The sequence below is a fragment of the Strongylocentrotus purpuratus genome, unplaced genomic scaffold, assembly GCF_000002235.5.
Source record: "Strongylocentrotus purpuratus isolate Spur 01 unplaced genomic scaffold, Spur_5.0 spur5_scaffold_1, whole genome shotgun sequence".
Lineage (NCBI taxonomy): Eukaryota > Metazoa > Echinodermata > Echinoidea > Camarodonta > Strongylocentrotidae > Strongylocentrotus > Strongylocentrotus purpuratus.
The window spans coordinates 29,249,844-29,275,308 of record NW_022145594.1 but is presented as its reverse complement, the minus strand read 5'-3'; the positions used below and the strand labels follow the sequence as shown (position 1 = coordinate 29,275,308).

The following is a 25,465-nucleotide window of genomic DNA, read 5'->3' as shown; positions in this document are numbered from 1 at the left end:
ATAAGAAATAGTTATTATTATTATTATTATTATGTGCATGTTAATCTACCATGCCTGAATTAAAATCACATTCAAATCAACCATCCACAAAGAACACTTGACACGGTTCCAACCTGCAACCTTGTGACTGGCAGAGGTAGGCTCGGCTCAATGTTTTAAAGCCCCACTGCCCCCACTGCACTACTTACACTTACCTGCGCCTTCTATACAGCCAACAATCCTAAACGGTACCCTTTGATCCCCATGATGCCTTTTTCATATGTTAATTGAGAGCTGATTTGATGATATAACCAACTGCCAGTGACCTTGCAGGGAGGTCTAATCCCTCCATGCCAAATAAGTGCAGAGGGACTTTAAGTGTCAAATCGGAGTCTTTGCTTGCAGAGTACGCATTGTGACAGGTACACTATATAAACAGATAGAAGGACAAATCCTTGTTCAAACTTACGTTGGTACATTGAATTCAGGTTTTGCTTAAAGGTAAAGACCAGTTATGGTCATGCGATTGCATTGTGAAAGAAACGTTGTGGAATCGATCAGAAAAGGTTGATCATCTAGCATCTAGCATCTGCAAGGTTCTGGAATCATCAAAATGATAAGAAATTTGGCCCATTCTTCGTAAAGTTACAAGCACTACACACAGAAAGATGTATATGGGACTACCCTATATCTCTCACAGACCATGAGAGAAACAAATTTACCAAATATATGAATTAGTAGGCGGTTTCCCGGCAAATTTTTTATCATCATGTATTAGTCAAAACATATTCTTTCACATAATTGGTAATGAGAGCTTCCATTTCATTTTTTGAAATTGGGGCGTTTCCAATGCTGGTCTTTACCTTTAAAAGAGAAAGAACAAATGATAGTCTATGAACGGAACGGAAATTCATCATACTTTTTAAATCCTTTTGGAAGAATATCATAGTATAGAATGTCCCATGATAACGGTTGCTCTTTAAAGTCTCTCATGTTCGATATATGACGAGAAAAATCCGTAAATTAGGCTTAACCAAACCTTCATAATGGGGACTTTTGGATTTGCACGTCGACATAGTGGACTGCAGTGCCTTAAAGGGATCCGGTAACTTTGTCTCAGATTCTGAAACAAAATTCTGGATTTAGCTCATGATGCAATGATAATTATAAACCTTTAGGTCAGTCAGGAACCCCGTGACTTTTACAAGCCGATCGTCTGTCTGATTATCAAGATATTTATGATTGGAATTACAAATTTTGAAAACCGTTCGCCTGACGGTTTTCATAACACTACAGTCTATTGGGGAAAACGAGTATGGTAAAACCGGTCACTCAAAGATTTTTACTTTTTTGAGGCACTTCTTGATCATTTTGAAGCGAAATTTTTTTTAGGGCTTCAATATTACACCATATCACAGACACTGATAACACGTAGGGCCGTGTACCTCAGATTTAACATTGTTAAACGATCCCTTTAAAAGGACGTCACACGTAGCAGCCCACTATGTCGACGTGCAAATCTAAAAGTTCCTACTACCTGAACGTTTGTGGAGCACTATATGATCATTTATGCGTGCGGTTTCAGCAAAATGTAGTCAGTATAGCTTTTCATTTTGATCATCTAAGAACCTCACAGTATGCATCGACTCTTAGCAGGGCTCCTGCACTTAGCCGAGTTGTATTAGCGAGTTATGGCGAGTTGTGGTGAGTTGCCTCAAAGAGGCACTCGCAATAACTCGCGAACAATTCGGTATGGCTTAGCGTAACTCTTTACAACATTTCAAGACTCTCCTCGAAGTCGCGAGCAGTTCCAAAATTTGGAACATGTTCAAAAATTTCCCCATATTCGTTGTAATTCGAGGTGAACTCGCCTACACTCGTAATATTCTCGTATTACTCGTAACAAGCTCGCGCTGCACTCTAGCAACGAGACTCCTTATGAAAAGTGCAGCGCAAGCTTGTTACGAGTAATGCGAGTATATTACGAGTGTAAGCAAGTTCACCTCGAGTAACAACGAATTCACCTCGAGCAACAACGAATCAGTGACAATTTTGAACATGTTTAAAATTTTCGCTGATTCGTTGTAGCTCGAGGTGAACTTGCTTAACACTCAATATACTCGTAGCAACTCCGCCACCTTATGAAGAGTGCAGCGCGAGCTTGTTAAAAGTAATGCGTGTATTTTACGAGTGTAGGCGAGTTCACCTCGAATTGCAACGAATCGGGGAATTTTTTTGAACATGTTCCTGTTTGTTCCAAATTTTGGAACTGCTCGCGACTTCGAGGAGAGTCGTGGAATGTTGTAAATAGTTACGCTAAGCCATACCGAATTATTCGCGAGTTATTGCGAGTGCCTCTTTTAGGCAACTCACCACAACTCGCCATAACTCGCTAATACAACTCATTGAACTCGGCTAAGTGGGAGCCCTGCTTTATCATGCCCATGTACTACAGAAATCAACCGTTGTGGGTCATCACTCCTTTTCTTTATACAGTTATTCCATGACAAGAACCTTCTATTTCGAAGATGGTAGCCCTTTGCCTCCTGGAGGTTGGCGGTTCCTGCATTAAAACTATGGGACACGTTATGAAGCAGTAACCAATGGGTTTATTAAGGGAATCAATTTTAGTGCTAAGGTGTCCCTATACTACTAAGGCGTCCCTTTGTTAAGGTCTCCCCCTCCTTTCGGGTTTAAGGACCATTGTGCCTGCTCAATTTATTCAAAGCCCCAATCTTGAAGATACAAATGAAACCTTGTTCGTCTTCATATGTACCATCTTCAAAAGGTCATACTGCATAAAACGACCGGTTTACTAACATATTCAAATTGATGGATGTTTTATTCATGGGGACCTAGTGACGTGTTTGATATTCCATCAACCTGTTTTTAATTAATAAACTACGATACTTGAAATCCAGTCTACACAGATAACTTGTCAAGAACAACCTTCTTTTAGAAAAGAATATGCACGCAATGTGAATGTGTTAACCGGGCTACTGCATCTAATCAACTGTATATAACTGAACTTTGGAGCGTTCTCTTTCTCTGCAAATGCATTGTGATATAAACTGAAAGCGATTCGCAAAGGTTAGTCGTATATATAGCACACCCGAATTTGTGCACACTCAGAGGTTTAGGAATCGTCGTAATGATAAGTAATGGACTGGATCATGATGACAGGCGCGGATCCAGGGGGGGGGGGGGCCGAGCGAGCCTAGCCCCCCCCCCCCCCCCCCCCCGCAAAAAAAAAAGGGAGAGAGAGAGAGAGAAGGAAAGAAGGGAAAGGGAAAGAGGAGAGAAAGGGAAAAAAGAAGAGGAAGAAGAAAAGAAAAGAGGGAAGAAGTAGATCGGGGGGCGGGGGGCAAAAGGACTTGCCTCCCAGGCTGTTGCCCCCCCCCCCCAATCAAAAAATAAAAGGGAAGGAAGGAAAGGGAAAGAAAAAAGGAAAAGAGGAGATACAAGAAAGGAAAAAAGAGGAAGAAGAAAAGAAAAAAAGGGGATAACGACACAACAAATCGTCTTCTTTCTCTAATGATTTAATGAAACGTAAGCTTCCGCTTAGCGCGGGAGGGGGAAAACTCAATTCAGACGAGGATTATTTTTTGGGAACGGTATAACAAATCGTCTTCTTTCTCTAATAATTTATTGAAATGTCAAAGCTTCCGCGTTTCGCGGAGGAGGGAGTGGGAAACTCGCCCCTCCCTGCACCCACCCACCCCCAATTACGTCACTGCTGGTCACCATTACGAACCAATATTTGGCTCGCATAATTTCAAATTATGCCCCCCTCCCCCCCCCCCCCCCCCCCATGAGAAATCCTGGATTCGCGCCTGATGTATATACAACAGCAACAGTTTCAATATAAAATGTAAGTTCTTCTTACTTAAATCATTGGTCTGGAAACAATTATTTGCCCATTGTCGTGTATTGTATTACATTTTCACTGACAATGAATTCACATTGTAATGCAATTTTCAAGTTTCCCGGGCTTATTTAGGAGAACAGAAGATTGATATTGTTTAGTTGTACGATAACATCACTCAGTTTGATTTGATTTGATTGGAGATATATCTCATTAAAAACAGAGTAAAGGCTATACAATTTCAAACAAACCTACACCATTAAACTTCAAGCTCACTCACACATGATTTATTGCGACACTTTCAAGGCTACTTATTATTTCAAGTTCATGTATATACAAAGGGCAACAGCTTCAATGTTAAACGTAATTAAACCAATGGTCTGGAAAATGTTAATGCCCATTGTTGTATATTATACAACATTTTCCATACAATTTCAAACAAACCTACACCATTAAACTTCAAGCTCACTTACACATGATTTATTGCGACACTTTCAAGGCTACTTATTATTTCAAGTTCATGTATATACAAAGGGCAACAGCTTCAATGTTAAACGTAATTAAACCAATGGTCTGGAAAATATTAATGCCCATTGTTGTATATTATACAACATTTTCCATACAATTTCAAACAAACCTACACCATTAAACTTCAAGCTCACTCACACATGATTTATTGCGACACTTTCAAGGCTACTTATTATTTCAAGTTCATGTATATACAAAGGGCAACAGCTTCAATGTTAAACGTAATTAAATCAATGGTCTGGAAAATGTTAATGCCCATTGTTGTATAGTATACAACATTTTCCATAACGATGAATATACATTGTATAATGCAATTTTCAGGAAAACCATACTTGTCATTACTGTTATATTTGTTATATGATACTAAAGCAAATCGTTTCGCTTATCGATAAGATAAATCAATGTGAAGTACGTGTCAAATAATTAAATCATTACGTGCTATTTTTAACCGGACTAGACATTAGAAACGTATAAAAAATGTATACACTATTGACAGCAAGCAAGTTTTTTAAACAAAGAATTCAGAAATTGAACAACATTGCACATTTTAGTCTACACGGCATGCTCTACACCCTTAGTTGGACTGTAAACAGTTGTCTTCTTAAGTCTTCCATATAAATATGAATTTAAAGGAGGTCAATAATCATTATGAAAACACCTCTTTCGTAAGGTTGACACATCAATATTATTGTGCACGCATGTAACAATGTGATCGGCTGGAATCGCAAGCCTCGAGCTCCCCCCCCCCCTCCACTTTTTTTTTTGAAAAGGTATAGTAAGGAGAAATAGAAATAAAGAAAGCAAGAAAGAAAGAATAGTTAACTAGCTGCTCATCTGACCGAAATTAAACGCATAAAAACCCCTGAGCTTCCGGGGTTCCGTCCCTTGCACCCCGCCTAGGGCCCTAGACTCCCCTGGATGCTAATCTGACGGAAATGTAATGCCTAAAACCCCTGTTTTCTGGGGGCTTCGCCCGCTGGACCTCACGCCAATTAGTATCCTGCCAGTGTCACAAATAAGGTATAAAAATATGTTCATCTGACCGTAATCAAATGCCTAAAACCCCTGAGCTTCTCGGGTCGGACAAGGTATCAAAATTTGTTTATCTGACCGCAGGCGCGTAGCCAGGGGGGGGGGGGGATAGAAAAAATAGAGAGGAGAGGAAAGGAAGAGGACGTAGGGAGAAAAAGGAGCAGACAAAAAAACATCTTTGAAATTCAGACAAGAATTAAGAGTATAGAGAACGGTACAACGAATCGTCTTCTATCTCTAATAATCTAATGAAACGTCAAAGCTTCCGCGCTTCGCGGAGGGGGGGGGGGGACTGAATTAAGACAAGTATTTAGAGTCGAGAACGGTACAACGAATCGTTTTCTTTCGTCAATGATTTAATGAAACGTCATATATAGCTTCCGCGCTTTGCAGAGGAGGGAGGGGGAAACTCGCCCCTCCCTTCATCCCCCTGCATTACGTCACTGCTGGTCACCATTATGTACCAATATTTGGCTCGCATAATTTCAAATTAGGCCCCCCCCCCCCTAAGAAATCCTGGATCCGCGCCTGCATGATGACAAAGACATGCACTGCGCGCATGAATGAGCATGTGGGACAAAACGTCAATCATCAAAGGCACACATGATGCATTAGTGTTTGTCCACACAATTTTGTCATCACAAGTAGAAAATGAAGGCATTTGGTGAGCAGTCTCTTTCAGGGGCAACCTTTACTTTGCACCCTATCCCCCCTCCAAAAAAACCCTGACAAAGATATAGTCCCTTAGATCTATCACAGGCATTGAGTATACAGTAGCGTTGGTTATGTTTCCATTTCATAGTTGGCTGTCTAGGGGATATAAAGAATTACTGTAAAATGACATACAAAACACCATGTTGAAAAGAAAATATATGCACACACATATATATACTGTGTAGGGTAACCACTGTGTGGTAGGGTGTGTAATATAACATTTTTTGGACCGTCGAAAGTATTTTATAATTTTTTTTTTAGAGGGGTAGTATTTTCACGAAGCGCTCAGCCCTGAGAGAAAATCTGATCACCAGAGTTGATACTAGGAACTTTTAGATTTTCAAGTCGATATAGTGGACTGCTACTGTGACCTACTTTTAAGGCATTGCCAGTGCCTTAAAAGGACGTCACGTAGCAGTCCACTATGTCGACGTGCAAATCTGAAAGTCCCTATTACTCCTGTGCTGTCCACAAATGTTATACCCACCCTACCAGTCAATATGTCTTATAATAGATAGTCTTGATGACACTTTGTATGAACGAAGAGTGATTGCGATTTCAAGTCTTGATCTTTTTATCTCGAGCCATCCAGCTTTCCGATTCAAATGCGCATGCCTAAGACAATGCAAACAATAGGTACGGATTCTTCAATACTGTATGACACAAAAATATAAACAATTTAACCGGTTTATCAATATAACTTTGAAAACTGACCGTGAGTGAAATTAATTATGATATTCGAAATCGATATCACTTGTGGACCAATCATACCTTTGTATCTCTGTTACAGGTATCTAATATTGATGAAAAATCATTATTCCAAAGTGAAACTGCACAAAAGTGGGTCACGAAAATTGACTCAAAGGGCGTGAATGCATTAACTATTGTTGTATTATATAAAAAATAATTGAACTGTACTGGCAGTCCTTTTCATCTGCACGAGGTGATGCTATTCTGTCAGAGATAGTTGACATTAATGTCAATAACAATAACACTCCAAACATTCAATGGTAAACTAACAAGAAGAAGAAACTAACAATTATATTTTCTTTTCGTATTATCATCATTGTCGTCTTTGTCATTGTCATTAACATTATTGTCATCGATTTTATCACTATAATAATTATCATTATCATTATTATTATTCGTATGATTATTATTATTATTATTTCATTTCTCGTATAATTATTTTTATGATTATTGTTGTTATCGTTGATATTATTGTTATTTATTTGTGTTCCTGTTGTTGCTACTGCTTCGAATATTAAGGAACATAGTTATTATTAATTTTGTTATTAATCCATGGCAGTTATCATCACGGAACTTCTTCGTCTCGACGTCCTCGTTGGTGACGCCCTCTTAAGGGCAGCCGAGACCGAGTTCGAACATGCCGTCAAGTGCCTTCTCGAATATGCTGAGCAAAAGGTTTGTTTTCTGCCCCACCATTCTCTCCCCTCCCCTCTCTCTCCTCTCTTTCCCTCTCCCCTCTTTTTCTCTCTCGCCTCTTTTTCCCCTCTCTCCCTTTTTCCATCTTTCTCGCTCTCTTTCACTTTCTATGTCAGCTCCGTCCTTGTCTATCTTTCTTCCCCTATCTCTCTCTTTCTTTCTCCCCCTCTTTCCCTTTCTCTTTCTCCCCCTCTTTCCCTCTCTCTCTCTCTCATCCCATCCCCCTCTATATCTGTCCCTCAACTGTTTTCTCTTATATATATATATATATATATATATATATATATATATATCATGCATTCAGTATATATTTGTTTCATCATTGTTTATTTTTGCTATGTTATTATTTCACGTTTTCCATGTTGATCACACTAACGAGTACGCCCCTGCCCCATTATCCCTCCCCTTTACCCCTCCTCTAGGCCCTTTTAGGATTTTGTATATGAAACCATTTTTGGGGTCTTCATTAAAAGACGGTTCAGAGTGTTCCCGACTATTATGACATAGTTTAAGCATATCTCGTGTAATGAACTTACTCGCATCCTCTGTTGTCATGACAGCCAGAAGACGAGCGGGATCGCATCATCAACTGTCGCTGCGAGGGGAGTGACTTCCACCCTCTCCTCACCCCTATCATGAGAGCAGCCCAAAAGAACAACTACTCAATCGTGAAGGTGAGTCACGTGACCGAAACCGTGTCCATACGGTGTATTTGTAATCTAGATTACTTTTAATCCTGAATCAGTGTTCTACTAATTAAGTTAAACTCGTTCTTCTAATTATATTGATACCAGATAAGGGTCTATTCCCCTTTAAAGGATAATTAGCTGAAAATCTTATTCAAATCTTTCAGCAAGTCAAAATATCTTGAAATTTGATTACATAGCAAGGTAAACAATCTTTTCAAAGTGTGCATTTTCTTTGCTAGCCATTCTCCCATGGGAGCTGCCTTTAAAAAAAGGTGATCTCAGAGATGTGCATGTCCATTGACCTTCGTAAAATTGACAGGGTGTTGCATAACAACTGGGTATTGTACATCTACAGCAATCGATTCAAGCAGCAGCTATCTTATTACTCCTACATCCGATACACTGAGGTGATGTCTTTAAGCAGTTCTGTGAATATCTTTGTCACTGTCCAAGTGTTTGAAACAGCTGAACCAAATAGCGTATCACCAAAGTTGATGAGAGAATATCCTTTACCTTTGAATGCATTACAAAAAATATATATGTATTAGAAAACCATTGTCATGTATTTCATTGGGTTAATGGTCCTACAATGTAACAACACCAACAAGGTCAGTAGGTAGCTCTAAAGGTGAACTACTCTGACTTAACTATACTCAATCAAAATGGCGACTCCATGAGAGAATGGCTAGCAAGGAAACTGCGATATTGGGAAAGGCTGTCTTTATGCTAAGTTATAAGATATCAGTAATTCAAGGATATTTTCAATTGGCTCACACTTTTTCAAAAGGCTTTGGGCTAATCTTTGTAGGGTTTCATTTTCCTTTAACGACGGAACTTGTAGATTGGCCCATGGATGCATGTTTCTCTTTTTTTTAATAAAGCAAATGCGGTTGTAATTATCTTCCGGTCAATCATTCAACGTCAGGGGCGCATAGGACACAAAGGCCCTATGCAGTTCTCGTGTAAAATAGGGACTGTTTTTTTTTAAGGAAATGCTTGACCGACCAAGCAACTACAAACGCAAACACTATCACGCCTCTCAGCAAATGAAATGAACGCATTTATTAATGAGGTGTATGCGAAATGGCTTCTCACTGCAAAACGAACGCAGATAAATATTACTGTAATATTGCAAATGTGAAATACATTTTGGATTTTTAATCATCATTTCTTACTTCCTAACTTGTGTATATATACGCAATATTCTTCATTATGTCGCGTAAGTATGACTATTATAAATATCCTTTTTAAATTAATGATAATTCATGTCAGTTTTAAAATGGCATGCTTTAGGGGCCCATCTCACTCGCTCTCTCTCTCTCTCTCTTATATAATGTATATGATTTGTATATTACCGTGACGGAGGGTTACCCAAATTGAATTATTTGTTTTATATACATGTATATACATACATCTATCTAATTCTCTTTCACTTTCCCATACCCGATTGATACACGTTTGCTATACTTGCTGTGTTTAGTCTTTTGTTGTCCTTTTCATAATTTCTCTCCCTTGTTCTGAATTCTTAATCAAAACCCAAAAGGGGGAGAGTTTGCTCAGTCTGTAAAGCGTCTGACTGTCGAACCAAAGATTGTGGGTTCAAATCCAACCCAGGCGGAAAAGTGAAGTCTGCATGTTGTGTATCTATGTGCCCCGCACCCCTCTCTGTTTCTTAGGCGCAGGCTATATACATATGAAAACAATGACAAGGAGAAGAAGAAGGAGAAGGAGAAGAAGAAGGAGAAGAAGGAGAAGAAGAAGAAGAAGAAGAAAAAGAAGATGAAGAAAAAGAAGAAGATGAAGATGTAGATGTAGATGTAGATGAAGACGAAGAAGAAGAAGAAATCCATCGTCCTCATGTAACTTTGCATCTCCTTATTGTATACCACTATACAGAGACTCCTCGATGCCGGTGCTCGTATACCGGAGACAAAGTACGCCTCTGGCTCGGGCGGCGCGACCACGGTCGACAGCCTCCTCCAATCGGTTGGTCTCGTGGAGCAGTACAGCGCCATAGCTACCCCTGCTTACGTGACTCAAGCCTATAACGACCCCATCGACAAGGCTTTCCAGCTGACGAAGACACTCAACAAAATAAGCTATGCCGAGGTAAGCGTGCGTATGTGCGTGTTTGCGTGTGTGTGCGTGCGTGCGTGGATGTATGTATGTAGATTTCGCTTAGCGTAAGATTTCGCTTAGCGTAATATCCAGTCTACAGGATCACACAGAACTCGCTCTCAACTATCAATCATCATCATCATGTCAGGTCGAGGAAAAGGAGGAAAGGGACTCGGAAAGGGTGGTGCCAAACGTCATCGCAAGGTTCTACGAGATAACATCCAAGGCATCACCAAGCCTGCAATCCGTCGACTTGCTAGAAGGGGAGGTGTCAAGAGGATCTCTGGTCTCATCTACGAAGAGACACGCGGTGTACTGAAGGTCTTCCTGGAGAATGTCATCCGTGATGCAGTCACCTACTGCGAGCACGCCAAGCGAAAGACTGTCACAGCCATGGACGTGGTGTATGCACTGAAGAGGCAGGGTCGTACATTGTACGGCTTCGGCGGCTAAGTGTAGCAGACCTCTCTCTCTCTCCTGGCTAGAATAACAAACGGCTCTTTTCAGAGCCACAAGGTCTGGTGTTTGTGATGTTCGTAGAGTAGACACGAGTTTTTCGAGCCTCTCCCGAATCCCATTGGAACGCGTGATAGAAAATATGGCCAGCAACTTACGTAATACAGGAAAAGGATCTACGAAGAGACCGAGAGCTGATGCCGGTTCAAGCCCCCCAAGCCCTGATACAAACCTGCTTCCGACTCTCCGACGGCTGCTGGAGCAGCAGACAGAGAGATTAGGAGAAAGATTCTCTTCCCTGGAGGCTAACATTAAAGAGCAAATGAAGCATATTGAATCTCAATTCAAAGATTTAAAGGAAGCAATTGATTTTCAAAGTAAGGAGTTGGATGAGATTAAGAAGAAAATGAGGATGATGGAAGCGAAAGCAATGGAAAATGAAGCGGCTCTTCAAATGGAAATTGACAAACTTGCCGTGTACGTGGCAAGAGAGAACCTTATTTTCATGGGACTACCAGAGAAGGAAGGAGAAGACATCAAACAAGTTATGAAGGATTTCTACATTAATAATTTGAAGATGTCAGAAGAAGAGGCCGATGCCGTAGAATATCAGAGGGTGCATAGGATCATGACGAAAACCATGCCACGCCCCATTAAGGCGCGCTTCTTTCGATACAGGGACAGGGACACCATTATGAAGAATGCGAGAAACCTGAAAGGGACAAGGCTTTCGATACGGGAAGATATCCCATTGAGAATGAGGAATTTGAGGCAAAAGCAGATGCCAGCTCTTTTTGCGGCAAGAAAAGCAGGCAAACTTGCGTACTTCTCAAAGTCTGAACCAAGCAAACTATTCATAAACAAGGTGTGGCTGCCAGTGGCAGCCCACCAAAGATTCATCCAAGGTTTGCGAGAGGAGGGTCAAGATGTCATACGGCCTATGGAGAACTGAATTTACAGCTACCCCAAAGCCATGATTTTGTTTGTGATAACAAGTAGAAGACCTACCACGATTTGATTTCGGATAGTCGAGCACCGTCTTTAATGGAAATCAGCTGAAGATTAATTAAATGCAAGTTTTCGGACTACTGTTGTTGAGTTGTGCGTCACCTAAAGTTTAGTTCATGCGGGAAATCTGCAGATCGAGTCGGTTTCGTTCGTCGAGTTACTCTTTACACATGGGAAGATACAGTGCAATGTTAAAGCAGGGACTAAAGGGAATATTCTCTGTTCAGCCAAAAGAAGAGATTAATAAGAAATTAGAGGCAAGTGCTCCCGAATGGAAGCTGAGGAGAGGGGATATTGAGTCAAGTTTCGACAATCTTCGTATGAGTTCTACAGTTCTAAATCATTACAAAATAGGAGCATATCAATATGTCAGGAAGGAAAAAGTTGTATGCAACAAGTGTCATCTGACAATGCTCTCGATTTGGCTACGACATGCCTCTAGTCAAGATGTCATACGGCCTATGGAGAGGCAAGTGCTCCCGAATGGAAGCGGAGGAGAAGGGATATTGAGTCACGTTTCGACAATCTTCATTTGAATCCTACAGCTCTAAATCGAGCACTTCATTACGCCAGGAAGGAAAAAGTTTTATGTAACAAGTATGTGCTACAGTGTGTGAAGCAAAAAGAGAGCTACAACATGTATTGTTTTCAATGGAAATCACGTTTCGACAATCTTCGTTTGAACTCTACAGCTCTAATCGAGCACTTCATTACGCCAGGAAGGAAAAAGTTTTATGTAACAAGTGTAAAGCTCTCGTTTCTACTACGACATGCCTCAAGTCAAGATGTCATACGACTTATGGAGAACCTGAATTTCCAGCTACCCCTAATTCATGATTTTGTTTGTGATTACAAGGAGACCTACCACGATCTGTTTTCAGATAAGTATCCTTTACTTCATAGATGTGCTACAGTGTGTGAAGCAAAAAGCGAGCTACATGTATTGTTTTCAATGGAAATCACGTTTCGACAATCTTCGTTTGAATCCTACAGCTCTAAATCGAGCACTTCATTACGCCAGGAAGGAAAAAGTTTTATGTAACAAGTGTAAAGCTCTCGTTTCTACTACGACATGCCTCAAGTCAAGATGTCATACGACTTATGGAGAACCTGAACTTCCAGCTACCCCTAATTCATGATTTTGTTTGTGATTACAAGGAGACCTACCACGATCTGTTTTCAGATAAGTATTTTTTACAGTGTGAGAAGCAAAAAGCGAGCTACATGTATTGTTTTCACTGGAAATCAGTTGTAGATTAAATTATGTGCAAGTTAATGTGAATACTTTTTTCAGCCAAAAGAAGAGTTTAATAAGATACTAAAGGCAAGCGCTACCTACAAGAGCATATTATGATGGTGTAGAATTGTACGAATGAGCAGCGAGATTCACCCTAACTCAGACAGTAACTGCAACCAGGATTGACTTATAAACTTCAAAGTGATTGTCAGGCATGGACACAGAATAACATAATGTGCAGCCATTTAATAGGTCAAAGACCATTTTGTTACTGTAAAATAGGTTCCTATGACAAAGATGAATAATATTCCAAGATTTACTTTATGCCTTTCATATCATTCTCGTAAACAAAAAAAAGAGTGTGGTAATAGCTGATGAGTTATGTAATCAAGAATGTTACACCAATTAATATGTTATTAAGATTTCTCTTTTCCATAGGAAATTGAGAAAAGAAAAGTACAAGCTATAAAGTATTGTGAACTATACATTGGCCAATGTGAAATGTATGGGTCAAACTAGCCTGTCAGGTATATGAGAGGGATCTTTGTTTAATGTATATAAATATATAGGCCTACATATTTTGTTTGTTCAGTTTTAAAGAAATGATACAAAAATTGAGAAGATTATCGTACTTTTATCAAGAGTTAATATCACACAAATTTTTTTTCTTTTTTTTTTTCCTGATAATTTATGACATATAATCGTAGTGTATATGAAATATAAAGTGAAGCCCCGGGTTTCTCATCGTTGTTTGGTATGTGGAAGGCGAGGTTTGATTTTGTTCAACTTCGTCTCCATAATGCCTTACATGTTGAATATCGGAGATGAAGTGACAACATTGAGTTCTTTTTTTTTAAATAAAAGATTCTTCAGGCTGATGGTTTGTTTGGCAGGGCTTGTTTATTATTGCTCTGTCAGCGATCTATTGGTATGGAAGAGATGAATTTATTTTTATCCCCATCTACCTCCCCATTAATGAAGGCTGCATGGAGGAGATTTCACGTGCTTTCAACTTGGGGATACTATTGAAAACGACAGGTTTAATGTGGAAGTTTGGAAAGAAAAAAATAGAAGAAGATGAAAGAGAGAGGAAAGAGATAGGAGACAAGAGGAGGAAAGGAGAAGGGAAAGGAGGGAGGGGAAAAGAAAGGAAAAATAATTAGATAAAATGGGGAACGAGGAAAAGAAAAGTACAAGCTATAAAGAATTGTGAACTATACATTAGCCAATGTGAAATGTATGGGTCAAACTAGCATGTCAGGTATATTATGAGAGGGATCTTTGTTTAATGTATATAAATATATAGGCCTACATATTTTGTTTGTTTAGTTTTAAAGAAATGATACAAAAATTGAGAAGATTATCGTACTTTTATCAAGAGTTAATATCACACACATTTTTTGTTTTTCCTGATAATTTATGGTATATAATCGTAGTGTATATTAAATATAAAGTGAAGCCCCGGGTTTCTCATCGTTGTTGGGTATGTGGAAGGCGAGGTTTGATTTTTGTTCAACTTCGTCTCCATAATGCCTTACATGTTGAATATCGGAGATGAAGTGACAACTTTGAGTTTCTTTTTTAAAATAAAAGATTCTTCAGGCCGATGGTTTGTTTGGCAGGGCTTGTTTATTATTGCTCTGTCAGCGATCTATTGGTATGGAAGAGATGAATTTATGTTCATCCCCATCTACCTCCCCATTAATGAAGGCTGCATGGAGGAGATTTCACGTGCTTTCAACTTGGGGATACTATTGAAAACGACAGGTTTAATGTGGAAGTTTGGAAAGGAAAAATAGAAGAGAAATGATAAGAGGGAGAAAGGGGAAAAGAAGGAAGAGGGGGAAAGGAGAGGAGAAGGGAGGGAAAGAGAAGGAATAAGCGAGGAAATAATTAAGGAAAGTACCAGTTATAAGTTATAAAGTATTGTTTATGTTTACTACACATTAGCCAATGTGAAATTTTTGGGCTAAACTAGCCTGTCACGTATATGACAATGGTGTTTTTTTTTTTTTTTTTTTTTTTTTTTTTTTAATTATTGTTCAAAAAGAGGAAGAAAAGGATGTATATACATATATACATATTCTGTTCGTTTCTTTAGTTTAAAAAAAATGATACAAAACTTGAGAAGATTATCGTACGTTTACCAAGAGTTAATATCACACACATTTTTTATTTATTTTTTTCTTTCTTCAGTGTATATGAAATATAAAGCGAAGCCTCGGGTTTCTCATCGTTGTTGGGTATGTGGAAGGCGAGGTTTGATTTGTGTGCAACTTCGTCTCCATAATGCCTTAAATGTTGAATATCGGAGATGAAGTGACAACATTGAGAAAAAAGGGGGATTTTGCAGGCAATTTTTTTTTTTTTTTTTTTTTGCTAGAGGTTGTTCATTAATTGTTCTAACCAAAGCAATAATAATATTTTAATAAGATTGTCGCGCCAAGGGCTGTTGGTTTCAGTTCCCTTTTCTAAGCTTTGCCACTTGTGGAATAAAGGGGTTAAGTATGTGTAGGAGTGAGGTTTCCAAAATATTTCAATGGTGCCAGGTGGTGTTGTTTATTAAGGGGGCTAAAATGCTTGGGTACCGGTCCGGATACATTCCCTGGTGCTATTTCGAATTGGCAGTAGTGTTTCATCATTTGTTTATCATTTTGTGACGCATGATATGCAAATTATATAACTTGGTATTTAAAAAAAAGAAAACAAAAAGAATTGTAGCAGGATTTGTATTACAACCCTAAGCATGCATGCGTGAAGTGAGAAGAAACATTTCCCTCAAAACATGCTTAAACAGTATATTGACTATTTCATTTATAACGCAAATCTATGTAAATTCAGATAGAGGGGTAAATGTATTGATGGTCTGTTGGGGATCTGTTCTCTTTCACGATTTTTAAGTACTTTGTTGTAACGCCTATTTATGCAAAACATAATATCTGGGTAACACGGCTCTTGGTATTACAATGAGCTTTATTGCAAGGTACTTTCCATAAACCTTGCTGGTCTGTTGGGGATCTGTTCTCTTTCACAATATTTAAGTACTTTGTTGTAACGCCTATATATGCAAAACGTAATATTTGGGTAACACGGCTCTTGGTATTATAATGAGCTTTATTGCAAGGTACTTTCCATAAACCTTGCTGGTCTGTTGGGGATTTGTTCTCTTTCACGATATTCAAGTACTTTGTGGTAACGCCTATTTATGCAAAACATAATATCTGGGTAACACGGCTCTTGGTATTACAATGAGCTTTATTGCAAGGTACTTTCCATAAACTCTTTTGAACGTCCGCTTTCTTTCACGATGTATATTCCAACGCCTTTATACAATGCCATAGTATCTGGGTAACGACGGCTTTTTTTAAATATTACAATGAGCTTTATTTCGATAACGCATTCTATGTAAATTCACATATCTTAGTAAATGACTGATACATATTTAAAACTTTTTCTGTAAAGTGAAAACAATTCGAGTATCTGGATAATGGTCCGATCTGTTCACCCAGCCAAAACTATTTTGTTTTAAAGCCAGGTGGTGGTGTGATGTTTTGAGAGGGAGGAACGTGTTGGGATCCGGTATGCATGCTTGCCTATCATTATGTCGGGCTGACGTTTGGTGTTCTTTCGAGTTGTCGGGAACGCCCTTTAGGAGTTTTTTTTTACGGAGTTGCATACAAAACGATCAGGTGTGTGAGCCTATTCATTCATGGGTGAGGCTTATTATGCAAATTATAGAACTTGGTAAATGATAGCATGATGGGTTCGGTTTGCACGAACAGTTTATTAGGTTGCCGAACTGGTGTCGTTTGGGGGAATTTGGTTTATTGGGATCGTGTTTTTATTTTTAATTAGAAGGTGCGTATTGTAATTAGGTACGCGGGCCGGTCAATTCACTGTAATGCATTTTAGGAAAATCATTTAACTTAGTTATGACGAGCGGGTTCCGTAATACAATTCAAGGCATTTGTTAAGGGATAAAAGCTCTTTTTATTTTTTTTTTTTTTTTTTTTTTTTTTTTTTTTGTTGTTTTGTTTAATTAGATTACGGTTATATAACAATACAACGTATTTCTCATCGACTTGTGCAAGAAGAAATGTTCATTGGTTTATTCTGTCATTGGTCTAGTTAAATTGACAGGGAAAGGGGGAGGCTCTTGCTCTCGGATGTTTACGTACACCGAAGAGCAGATTTTGGTTGTTTTGTGTGGGGGTGTTGTGTGTGTAGTGAATATGCTTGTGTGTATGTGTGCGTTGGGTTGTGTGGTACGGGGTGGATTCTGCTTGCATTTTTTATATTATTCGACGATAAGTATGCATATATGTTTGGCTGCAGATAGTTTTTTCTATACATTTGCTCACGGTGGAAATAGATTGTGTGGAAGTTTCTTTGGAGTTTATCGATGTAAGGTTATGGATACAATTACACATAAAATAACATGGCAGTGAAATTATCTTTCATGACATTAAATGTTAGAGGAATAAGAGATAGGTTAAAAAGAGTGAATATTTTTGAATGGTGCAAAACTAAAAAGAATAGTATAATTTTCTTACAAGAAACATATAGTACAGTAGAGATAGAAGAGCGGTGGAAACAAGATTGGGGAGGGCCAATGTTTTTTAGTCATGGGTCAAACCATAGTAGAGGGGTTCTTATTTTATTTTCTAATCATTTAGATTTTGAAGAAAAAAAAATTAAAGTAGATGAAGAGGGGAGATACATTATTTTTAAAGGTGAAATACAAAGGGTTAAAATGCTATTGGTTAATGTTTATTTTCCAACGAGAGATAAAGAAACTTTACAAATTGAATTTTTGAAGAAGTTAGATGAAAGTATTTTTGATCAGTGTGATCGGGACTATTTAGTTTTATTAGGAGGTGATTTCAATAGTATATTGGATGGAAAATTAGATTATGTGGGGTCAAAAACACCGGTGAAATCTCGGGTTATTGATTTGATTAAGGAATTTTTAAATAAATACGATTTAGAAGATATATGGAGGAAAAAAAATCCGAATGTAAAGCAATTTACTTTTCGACAAAATTGGCCAGTGGTGCAAAGCCGTTTAGATTATTGGTTTATACCTTGTAGTGTTGAAAAATTGGTGGGTACGTGTGAGATTTTGACATCTATTACGCCAGATCATTCTGGCGTTAGGCTAGAATTTAATGATCTTGTTGATAAGTTTGTTTTTGGGAAATCATATTGGAAATTTAACAGTAGTTTATGTATGGATAAAGATTTTGTTGAAGAGATGAATAAGGAAATACAGGAATTAAAAGCTGAATGGTCATTACAGATTTTGAATAAATTAGTATTTTGGGATTTTTTAAAGATGAAAATGAGAGAATTTATTATAACATACTCGCGGAAAAAGGCAAAAGCAAGGAGGGTTGAAATAGAACTGTTAGAGAAACAAATCAAGGATTTAGAAGGCGAACTGGTAGTGGGACCCACTAAATATATTGTTGATTGTATTGAGGAGAAAAGGGATAAACTAAATAAATTGTATGATTTTTCTCGACAGGGCATTAAAATAAGATCAAGAGCACCTTGGTTTGAAGATGGAGAAAACAATACGCAATATTTTGAACAGTTGTTAAAATCGAATAAAAGGAAAAGTGTAATTAGGGAGGTGTACAAAGAAAATGGGGAAACTACTAGAGATAAGGAGGAAATTTTAAAGGAAATTAAACTATTTTATAAAGATTTATATTCTTTAAGGGCTGATATAAATCAAAACGACCCTTTCTTTTTCAATGATATTTCAAAGTTAAATGAAGACAATAAGGAAATCTGTGAAGGTAAATTAACTAAAGATGAATGCTTGAAAGTTTTAAAAGAAATGAAATTGAATAAAACCCCGGGAAATGATGGGTTAACAGTTGAATTTTATTATACTTTTTGGTCAGCTTTGGGTGATTTGTTAGTAGAAGTATTGAATGAAACATACGAAAGGGGGGAATTAACGGCATCTCAAAAACAAGGGGTAATTACCTTAATTGAGAAGGAAGCGAAAGATACTCTCCATATAAAAAATTATCGACCCATCACGCTTTTGAATGTAGATTATAAAATTGTATCTAAAGTTCTAGCAAAAAGAATGAAAGAGGTTTTAAATGAAATAATTCATCATGATCAAGTTGGATATATAAAAGATAGAAATATTGGGGAAGCTGTACGATTGATAGATGACATGTTATTTTATTCTATGCATTATGGGGAACAAGGGAAAGGGTTTTTGTGTGCAGTGGATTTTGAGAAAGCTTTCGACTCTGTATCTCATAGATATTTATTTCAAATATTGAAATTGTTCGGTTTTGGAGATTCATTTTGCTCTTGGGTAAAATTATTGTATAAAGGGATAAGTAGTTGTGTTATGAACGGTGGTCACTCCACGGGGTATTTTGAAATAGAAAGGGGAGTAAGGCAAGGGGATCCATTATCGCCATATTTGTTTTTGGTTGCCATCGAAATTTTGGCGCATGCAGTAAGGAGGGACAACGGTATTAAAGGGATTACATTTGGAAAATCTGAAATTAGGCAAGTGTTATATGCAGATGATATGACAATATTTTTGAAGGATATTGATTCGGTTAGAAGGTTGCAATATATTTTTGAATCATTTGAAAAAATTAGTGGTCTTAAAGTGAATAAAACAAAGACACATTTTATGTGGATGGGTGAGGATGAGAACAAACCTGATGGGCCTTTATTTGGAAATTTGGTTAAGGAAATACATATTTTAGGGGTTAGTTATTCATTAGATCGAAGTTTAAAAGATGATTTGAATTATAAAGAAATTCTAAGTAAAATAAAAAAATTGCTTGTATGGTGGAAACAAAGAGATTTAACTATTATGGGTAAAATACATTTGCTAAAAACTTATGCGCTTTCAAAATTAAATTATATTTCATCTCTCGTTATTGTCCCTCATTGGGTATATAAAGAAGTTGCAAAAATTTCATTTGAATTCATATGGAGGGGGAAAGATAGAATTAAACGGGCAATAATGTATCAGGATTATGACTTTGGAGGATTAAGAATGATTAATTTTGAAATGTCCGTTAAAATACAGCGCATAATGTGGATAAAACGTCTTTTATATGGAGAGAAAAGTTTGGGATGGAAATTGTTTTTTGATCATTGCTTACAGTTTGTGGGTGGTAGATTTATTTTTTTATGTGATTATGATTTAAACAAGATTAAACTCGTTTTAGATATTCCACCATACTATATGGAAATGTTGCAAGCATGGCAAGAGACAAGTAATTTAAGATATTTGGAGGGTTATATTAATCCAATTATTTTTAATAATCAGAATATATGTATAAATGGAAAAAGTATATTTGATAGATACTTGTTTGAAAGAGGGATTGTTCAACTGAATCATTTGGTTGAGAAAGGTCATGTTAAGCCTGTTAAATATTTTATGAACCTCGGTATGAAAGGTAATAATTTGCTTATGATTATTGATATTTATGATGCGATACCCAGGTTATGGAAGGATGATTCAGGGTTAATAGAATTCCTCGAGGTTGATTTGATAAGCTTTAATACTTATTTCCATATTTCTAGTAAAAAAATACAGTTTGTGGATGTGGGTTCAAGAACAATCTATGATTATTTCATCAAAGCACTGCAGCGAACGTATGATTTGCAGGTAAGGGATGGGCAAAATGACTATGATTTTATAGATAAAGAATTAAAAGAAATATTTGTGAGACCAAGAATTACTATACTCATTAGAAAACAACGTGAATTTCAATTTAAATTATTGCATGGAGCCATATACACTAATGAGCATCTTCATAGATTTGGTTTTGTTGGTGATAATTTATGTTCGTTTTGTAAGCAGGAAATAGAAACATACAAACATTTATTTTTATCTTGTGGGAGCGTTCAAAGGTTATGGCAGGCTTTAATACAACTTTTTGAGTTAGATGAAATTAAAGATTTAGAATGGCGAGATATATTTGTTGGGTTGGTAGGTAGTTCATATAGAATAAAAATGTGTAATACTATCATTTTCATGGTGAAGTATGTTACATTTATGTCAAGATCGGGGGGGCGAGTACTAACTTTAGAAAAGATGAAAAAAAGCATTTTTAAGTATAGGGATGAGGAAAAGAAAATAGCAATTAAAATGGGAAAGCTAGGATCACATTTTTTAAAGTGGGAGCAGCTTAAGATTAATTAAGATTTGCTTTCTTCTCCACCGTGAGCTTGTTAAAAGCGTAACTCGATTTTGCGGCCTGGATAACTTATTTAGTATATTTTTCTTAAGTTGAGAATGTTGGCAGACATCCACTGAGTGAGTACTGTGTGTGTGTGTGTGTGGGGGGGGGGTGGGTGGGTGGGTGGGTGAGTATGTGTGTGAGTGGGTGAGTATGTTTGTGTGATAGAGGGTGAGTATGTCTGTGTGATGTAGGGGGCAGGGAGGGGGCAGGATTGTTTCAGTAAAATTATCTCCAGATTTGTTTTTTTTTTGTAATATATAAGTAAATAACATTTACAATTGACATATTATGTTTAGGTACTTATACATTTACTTTGTTGTTAAGTTATATTATACTGCAAATAAGTTTGTGTTTAATTATGTTTATGTAAAAGCATCAATATTGAACACGTTTATTTTATTCAATTGTATGTCATGGTTTGTGTTACACATCTGGAGAAATAAAACAAAATTGTTAAAAAAAAAAAAAAAGTATGTGTTACTACAAAGTTCTTCTCCGAGTTCGAAATGTTTATACTAACCAAAGAGATACTACAACCCAAGAGATCTCTTTGTCATAACTAACAAATGAAGAAATTCCGTCGAAGTTCAAACTTTACGAAAGTCATCCATAACAAGGCTTTCTCAACTGGAAAGCCAGTTGATTCCCCTCTTCATTAATGCCCCACTGTGCATGACTATGTAATCATGGACTGTGCAGTACAGCTGAATAATGGGTTAAGCCAAACGTGAAACGTTGCAAAAGTTCATTGTTACTTCTTCAAAACACAATCCATCCTGCACACAAATAAAGAATCCACTACTGACAATAACATTGCTATTTTTTTCTTGAACTTTTTCTGCACATTCCAGGTTTAACCCTTACTGTACTGGGCTATTTTTAGCACCACGTGACTGGGGGGCCTGGGAGGCCCCCCCCCCCCCCTATGATCTCGGCCGTCGAAAGTCCGATGAACGCGAAAAATTTGCATGTTTGTAGATATTTACGTAAGGGACAAGATGGTATAATTAGTTTTTTCCTAATATGCAATTTTTTGTCGTTATAGCCTAATTAATTATGCAAAATGCTAATTTTATGCATTTTACAGAAAACTCTACATATTTGTCTGTAGACTTGTGAAGAATGTTGAAAATGTATTGAATAAATGTTTCCTTCATCTCAAATTCATGAGGTTACATTATTTGTATGATATTTGAAAATGCATAGGTTAATTTGCATAAATTTGCATAAATTGTAGCATGTTTTTGATGACATGCGCATACTAATTGTTATGTAACACCTTACAGGTATATCCGATTTTGACGAAAATGGTATCAAAATGTGCGTAAGACTTGAAGGAAAAAGGTCATGAAACGACAATTCAACATTCCAAGTGGTTGCGGCGCAATCTCCGAAAATGTCGAGGGGGGGGGGGACGAACGTCATTGCAAAGGGATACAAAACAAGCTTTGTCATAGTACCAGCGCCAAGAATGATAAAATATAAACAAGATAGATATCAACTCTAAAACTTGAATTGCAGAACGTTTTTAAAGGAGCTAGTATGAATAGTTTCATTCCAAAAGGGACAAATCCATAACAGCGTTCTGTGTATTAATCAAGGACTTTTATTTTACCAGTTTCTCGTGAACATTTTCACTTCTGTGTGTATATATATGGTACAAATATTGCGTGAAAGAATTAATATCATCTTTAAACAAATCTAGCAATGAATTATATTTTTCATAATCTGTTATAGTAGTAATTTAGGGGGTGGGGGGGGGGGGTACCCCTTTTTGGAATGATTCTGCGGTCGACCTTCTCTCTGTGCACGTTTAAACCACTCTAACGATTAAAATTCAATGCGAAACACGTTAAAAGTGCCACGAAGAGCATGTTTTATCATTTTGCCAATGTTTATAGGATATTGAAAACAATCGTTGAAAAAAAAAATGCCCGTAGAAACAACACTTTCACATATTTCATTCCAAGGTGAGTTTTATCCAAAGTGAGCTTTATCCAAAAATATTCATTAAAGTAATTTAATGTTAAATTCATTCAAATTTTGCACTGATCGTCTTGACTGGTAATTGCACCTTTTTTCGACAAAAATAATGGAAAACGTAGCTCGAATGAACTAATTGGTATTATGAGATTAGCTCCTTCAAGGAATGAAACGACAATTTGTAAATGAAATGGCATAACTTTCGAAAAATATGTTATAAATGCAAAATTTGATTCTCATGTGTCAGATGCACATATTCATCTACAAACAAATAAATTTCGGTCTAAAGTGGATTTAGCCGCTTGGAGAATTAAGTTCTTTATTATGTTGTCCACTTCTTTTCATACTGTGACAAGGTAGGTGTTAGAACATAAATTAATGTGTGCAGATTTCCACTAAGTCTGGTGTCAGCGAATTATGGCTTTCTCTATATTGAATTCCGTCAAGCTCTTTGTATTTTGGGGGGGATTGGTTATTTTTGTATTTTTTAAAAAGAATCTCACTTAGCAGCCCTGGGGCTGAGTTACATGGAGTTTACAAAGTGAAATGACAAAGGACAAAATGCCTTACAAATGTCCACATAGATCATAGTCATACAATGATATGAAGGAGAGAAATAGAGAGAGTGGGAGAGAGAGAGAGAGAGAGAGGGGGTAATTTAGAGACGAGATAGGAATTAGAGAGAGAGAGGGGGGGGGGGGTAGTAGTATCTTGGTTTGTACATTTTCATTTTTGTTTGTATACCTGTGTTCTTGTTTTTTTAATATTTGTATGTTATGATATGTGTTATCTTATAATTGTACATGTAATTTTTTATATTGCGCACGGACCTACAGAAGAACAGCCTTCGGCTGAAGTTGGTGCCGTGCAAAAATAAAAGAAACTGAACTGAAATGAACTGAACTGAAATGAATTGAACCGAGAAAGGGAGAAACAATGATAGAAGCGGAAGTGTGACTTTTAGAGGAAGAGATTATGAATTACATAATGAGTGAGTGTATTGATTACCCTTATATGTTTCCCTCTTCTATTCATTCTGTGTTCTCACCAGGTGGAACATAAACTGGTATTTCAAGAGATGGCGAAGAAAATGGAACAACTCGCAGCCGATCTGATATCAGAAGCCAGGAACACAAATGAGGTTTCAAACGTTTTCTTATTATGTATATAAAGAGGAAGTCGATCTCGACCGTCATATTCAGTTTCGCTCCATGATAATAACAGTAATAAAACGGTGCTTATCAAGCGCTTTTCACTGAATTCTTTAAGCGTTATAACAAGCAAAATGCAATGACAAACAATTATATATTTAATTGTTTTTTTACAAATAAACCTACATATTACGATACATATTAAATATTCATCAATGTGAACAGAGTAAATTAATCATCACAAGCAATTTTTAATAATTGGTTGGCAGTCTGAGAGTTTTTGACATGTGAAGGTAGTTTGCTCCAAAGTTCAGCAGAAGCTTTGCAAAATGAGCGACGACCATAAGAAAGAGTTGACACCGAAGTAGACACGAGGTTTATTGTGAAGATGACCTTAGATCGCGTGAGGGATTGTAGTCCTGAATTAGTTCTTGCAGATAAATTGGTGCCAATTCATGAATACATTTATAAGTTAAAGCCAAGAGTCTGTAAATAATACGGTGCATCACCGGCAACCAATGTAATTTGCGAAGTACTGGAGTGAGGAACTTGTGCGTGTTACAAGCCTGGCAGCAGAGTTTTTGGATTCTCTGGAGATTTGCAATGTGCGAGTCCGGAAGGCAATAAAGGAAGCCGTTACCGCATTGATCAAGACGGCATGTAATTAACGCGTGTATATTTGCGTTTCAGTGGATTTTTGATCAAGAAAATTTTCTAATACGACCTATCTTGTACAAGGCATATGAGTGTGGGCGACAAATGTTTTTGTTTATATAATCATCCATCCTAAGATCTTTTTTAAAGATGATACCGAGGTTTACGTGTACTTTTGACAGGCTGTATTAATATTTGGAACATGAGCAATTTCGACAGATGGTAAATGGGAGGACTTTCTGACTTGAGATGTTACATGAATAACCTCAGTTTCATCCTCATTTAGTTTCTTATCATTTATAGCATTGGACCAAGCTTTGATGTCATATTTCTTTCAGGTTTGATATTGATAATGACAGAATGAT

At 37.2% G+C, this 25,465-nt stretch overlaps 2 protein-coding genes across 2 annotated transcripts in view; both read left to right on the top strand.

Moving 5' to 3' along the window:
- The window catches only part of LOC594022 (short transient receptor potential channel 4), a 47,573-nt gene that overhangs the window by 8,035 nt on the left and 14,073 nt on the right, over positions 1–25,465 (top strand). The window contains exons 2-5 of the mRNA XM_030977999.1: positions 7,428–7,543; positions 8,125–8,238; positions 10,150–10,362; positions 24,347–24,436. Coding sequence (XP_030833859.1) covers positions 7,428–7,543; positions 8,125–8,238; positions 10,150–10,362; positions 24,347–24,436 — 533 coding nt within the window. The remainder of the gene's footprint in view (positions 1–7,427; positions 7,544–8,124; positions 8,239–10,149; positions 10,363–24,346; positions 24,437–25,465) is intronic.
- LOC752187 (histone H4) lies at positions 10,470–10,886 on the top strand. Its single transcript, XM_001175485.4, has one exon. The coding sequence runs from the start codon at positions 10,513–10,515 to the stop codon at positions 10,822–10,824; it is 312 nt and encodes a 103-aa protein (XP_001175485.4). The 5' UTR covers positions 10,470–10,512; the 3' UTR covers positions 10,825–10,886.

Coding starts and splice junctions, on each gene's coding strand:
- LOC752187 (XM_001175485.4), top strand. CDS start 10,513: ATGTCAGGTCGAGGAAAAGGAGGAAAGGGACTCGGAAAGGGTGGTGCC.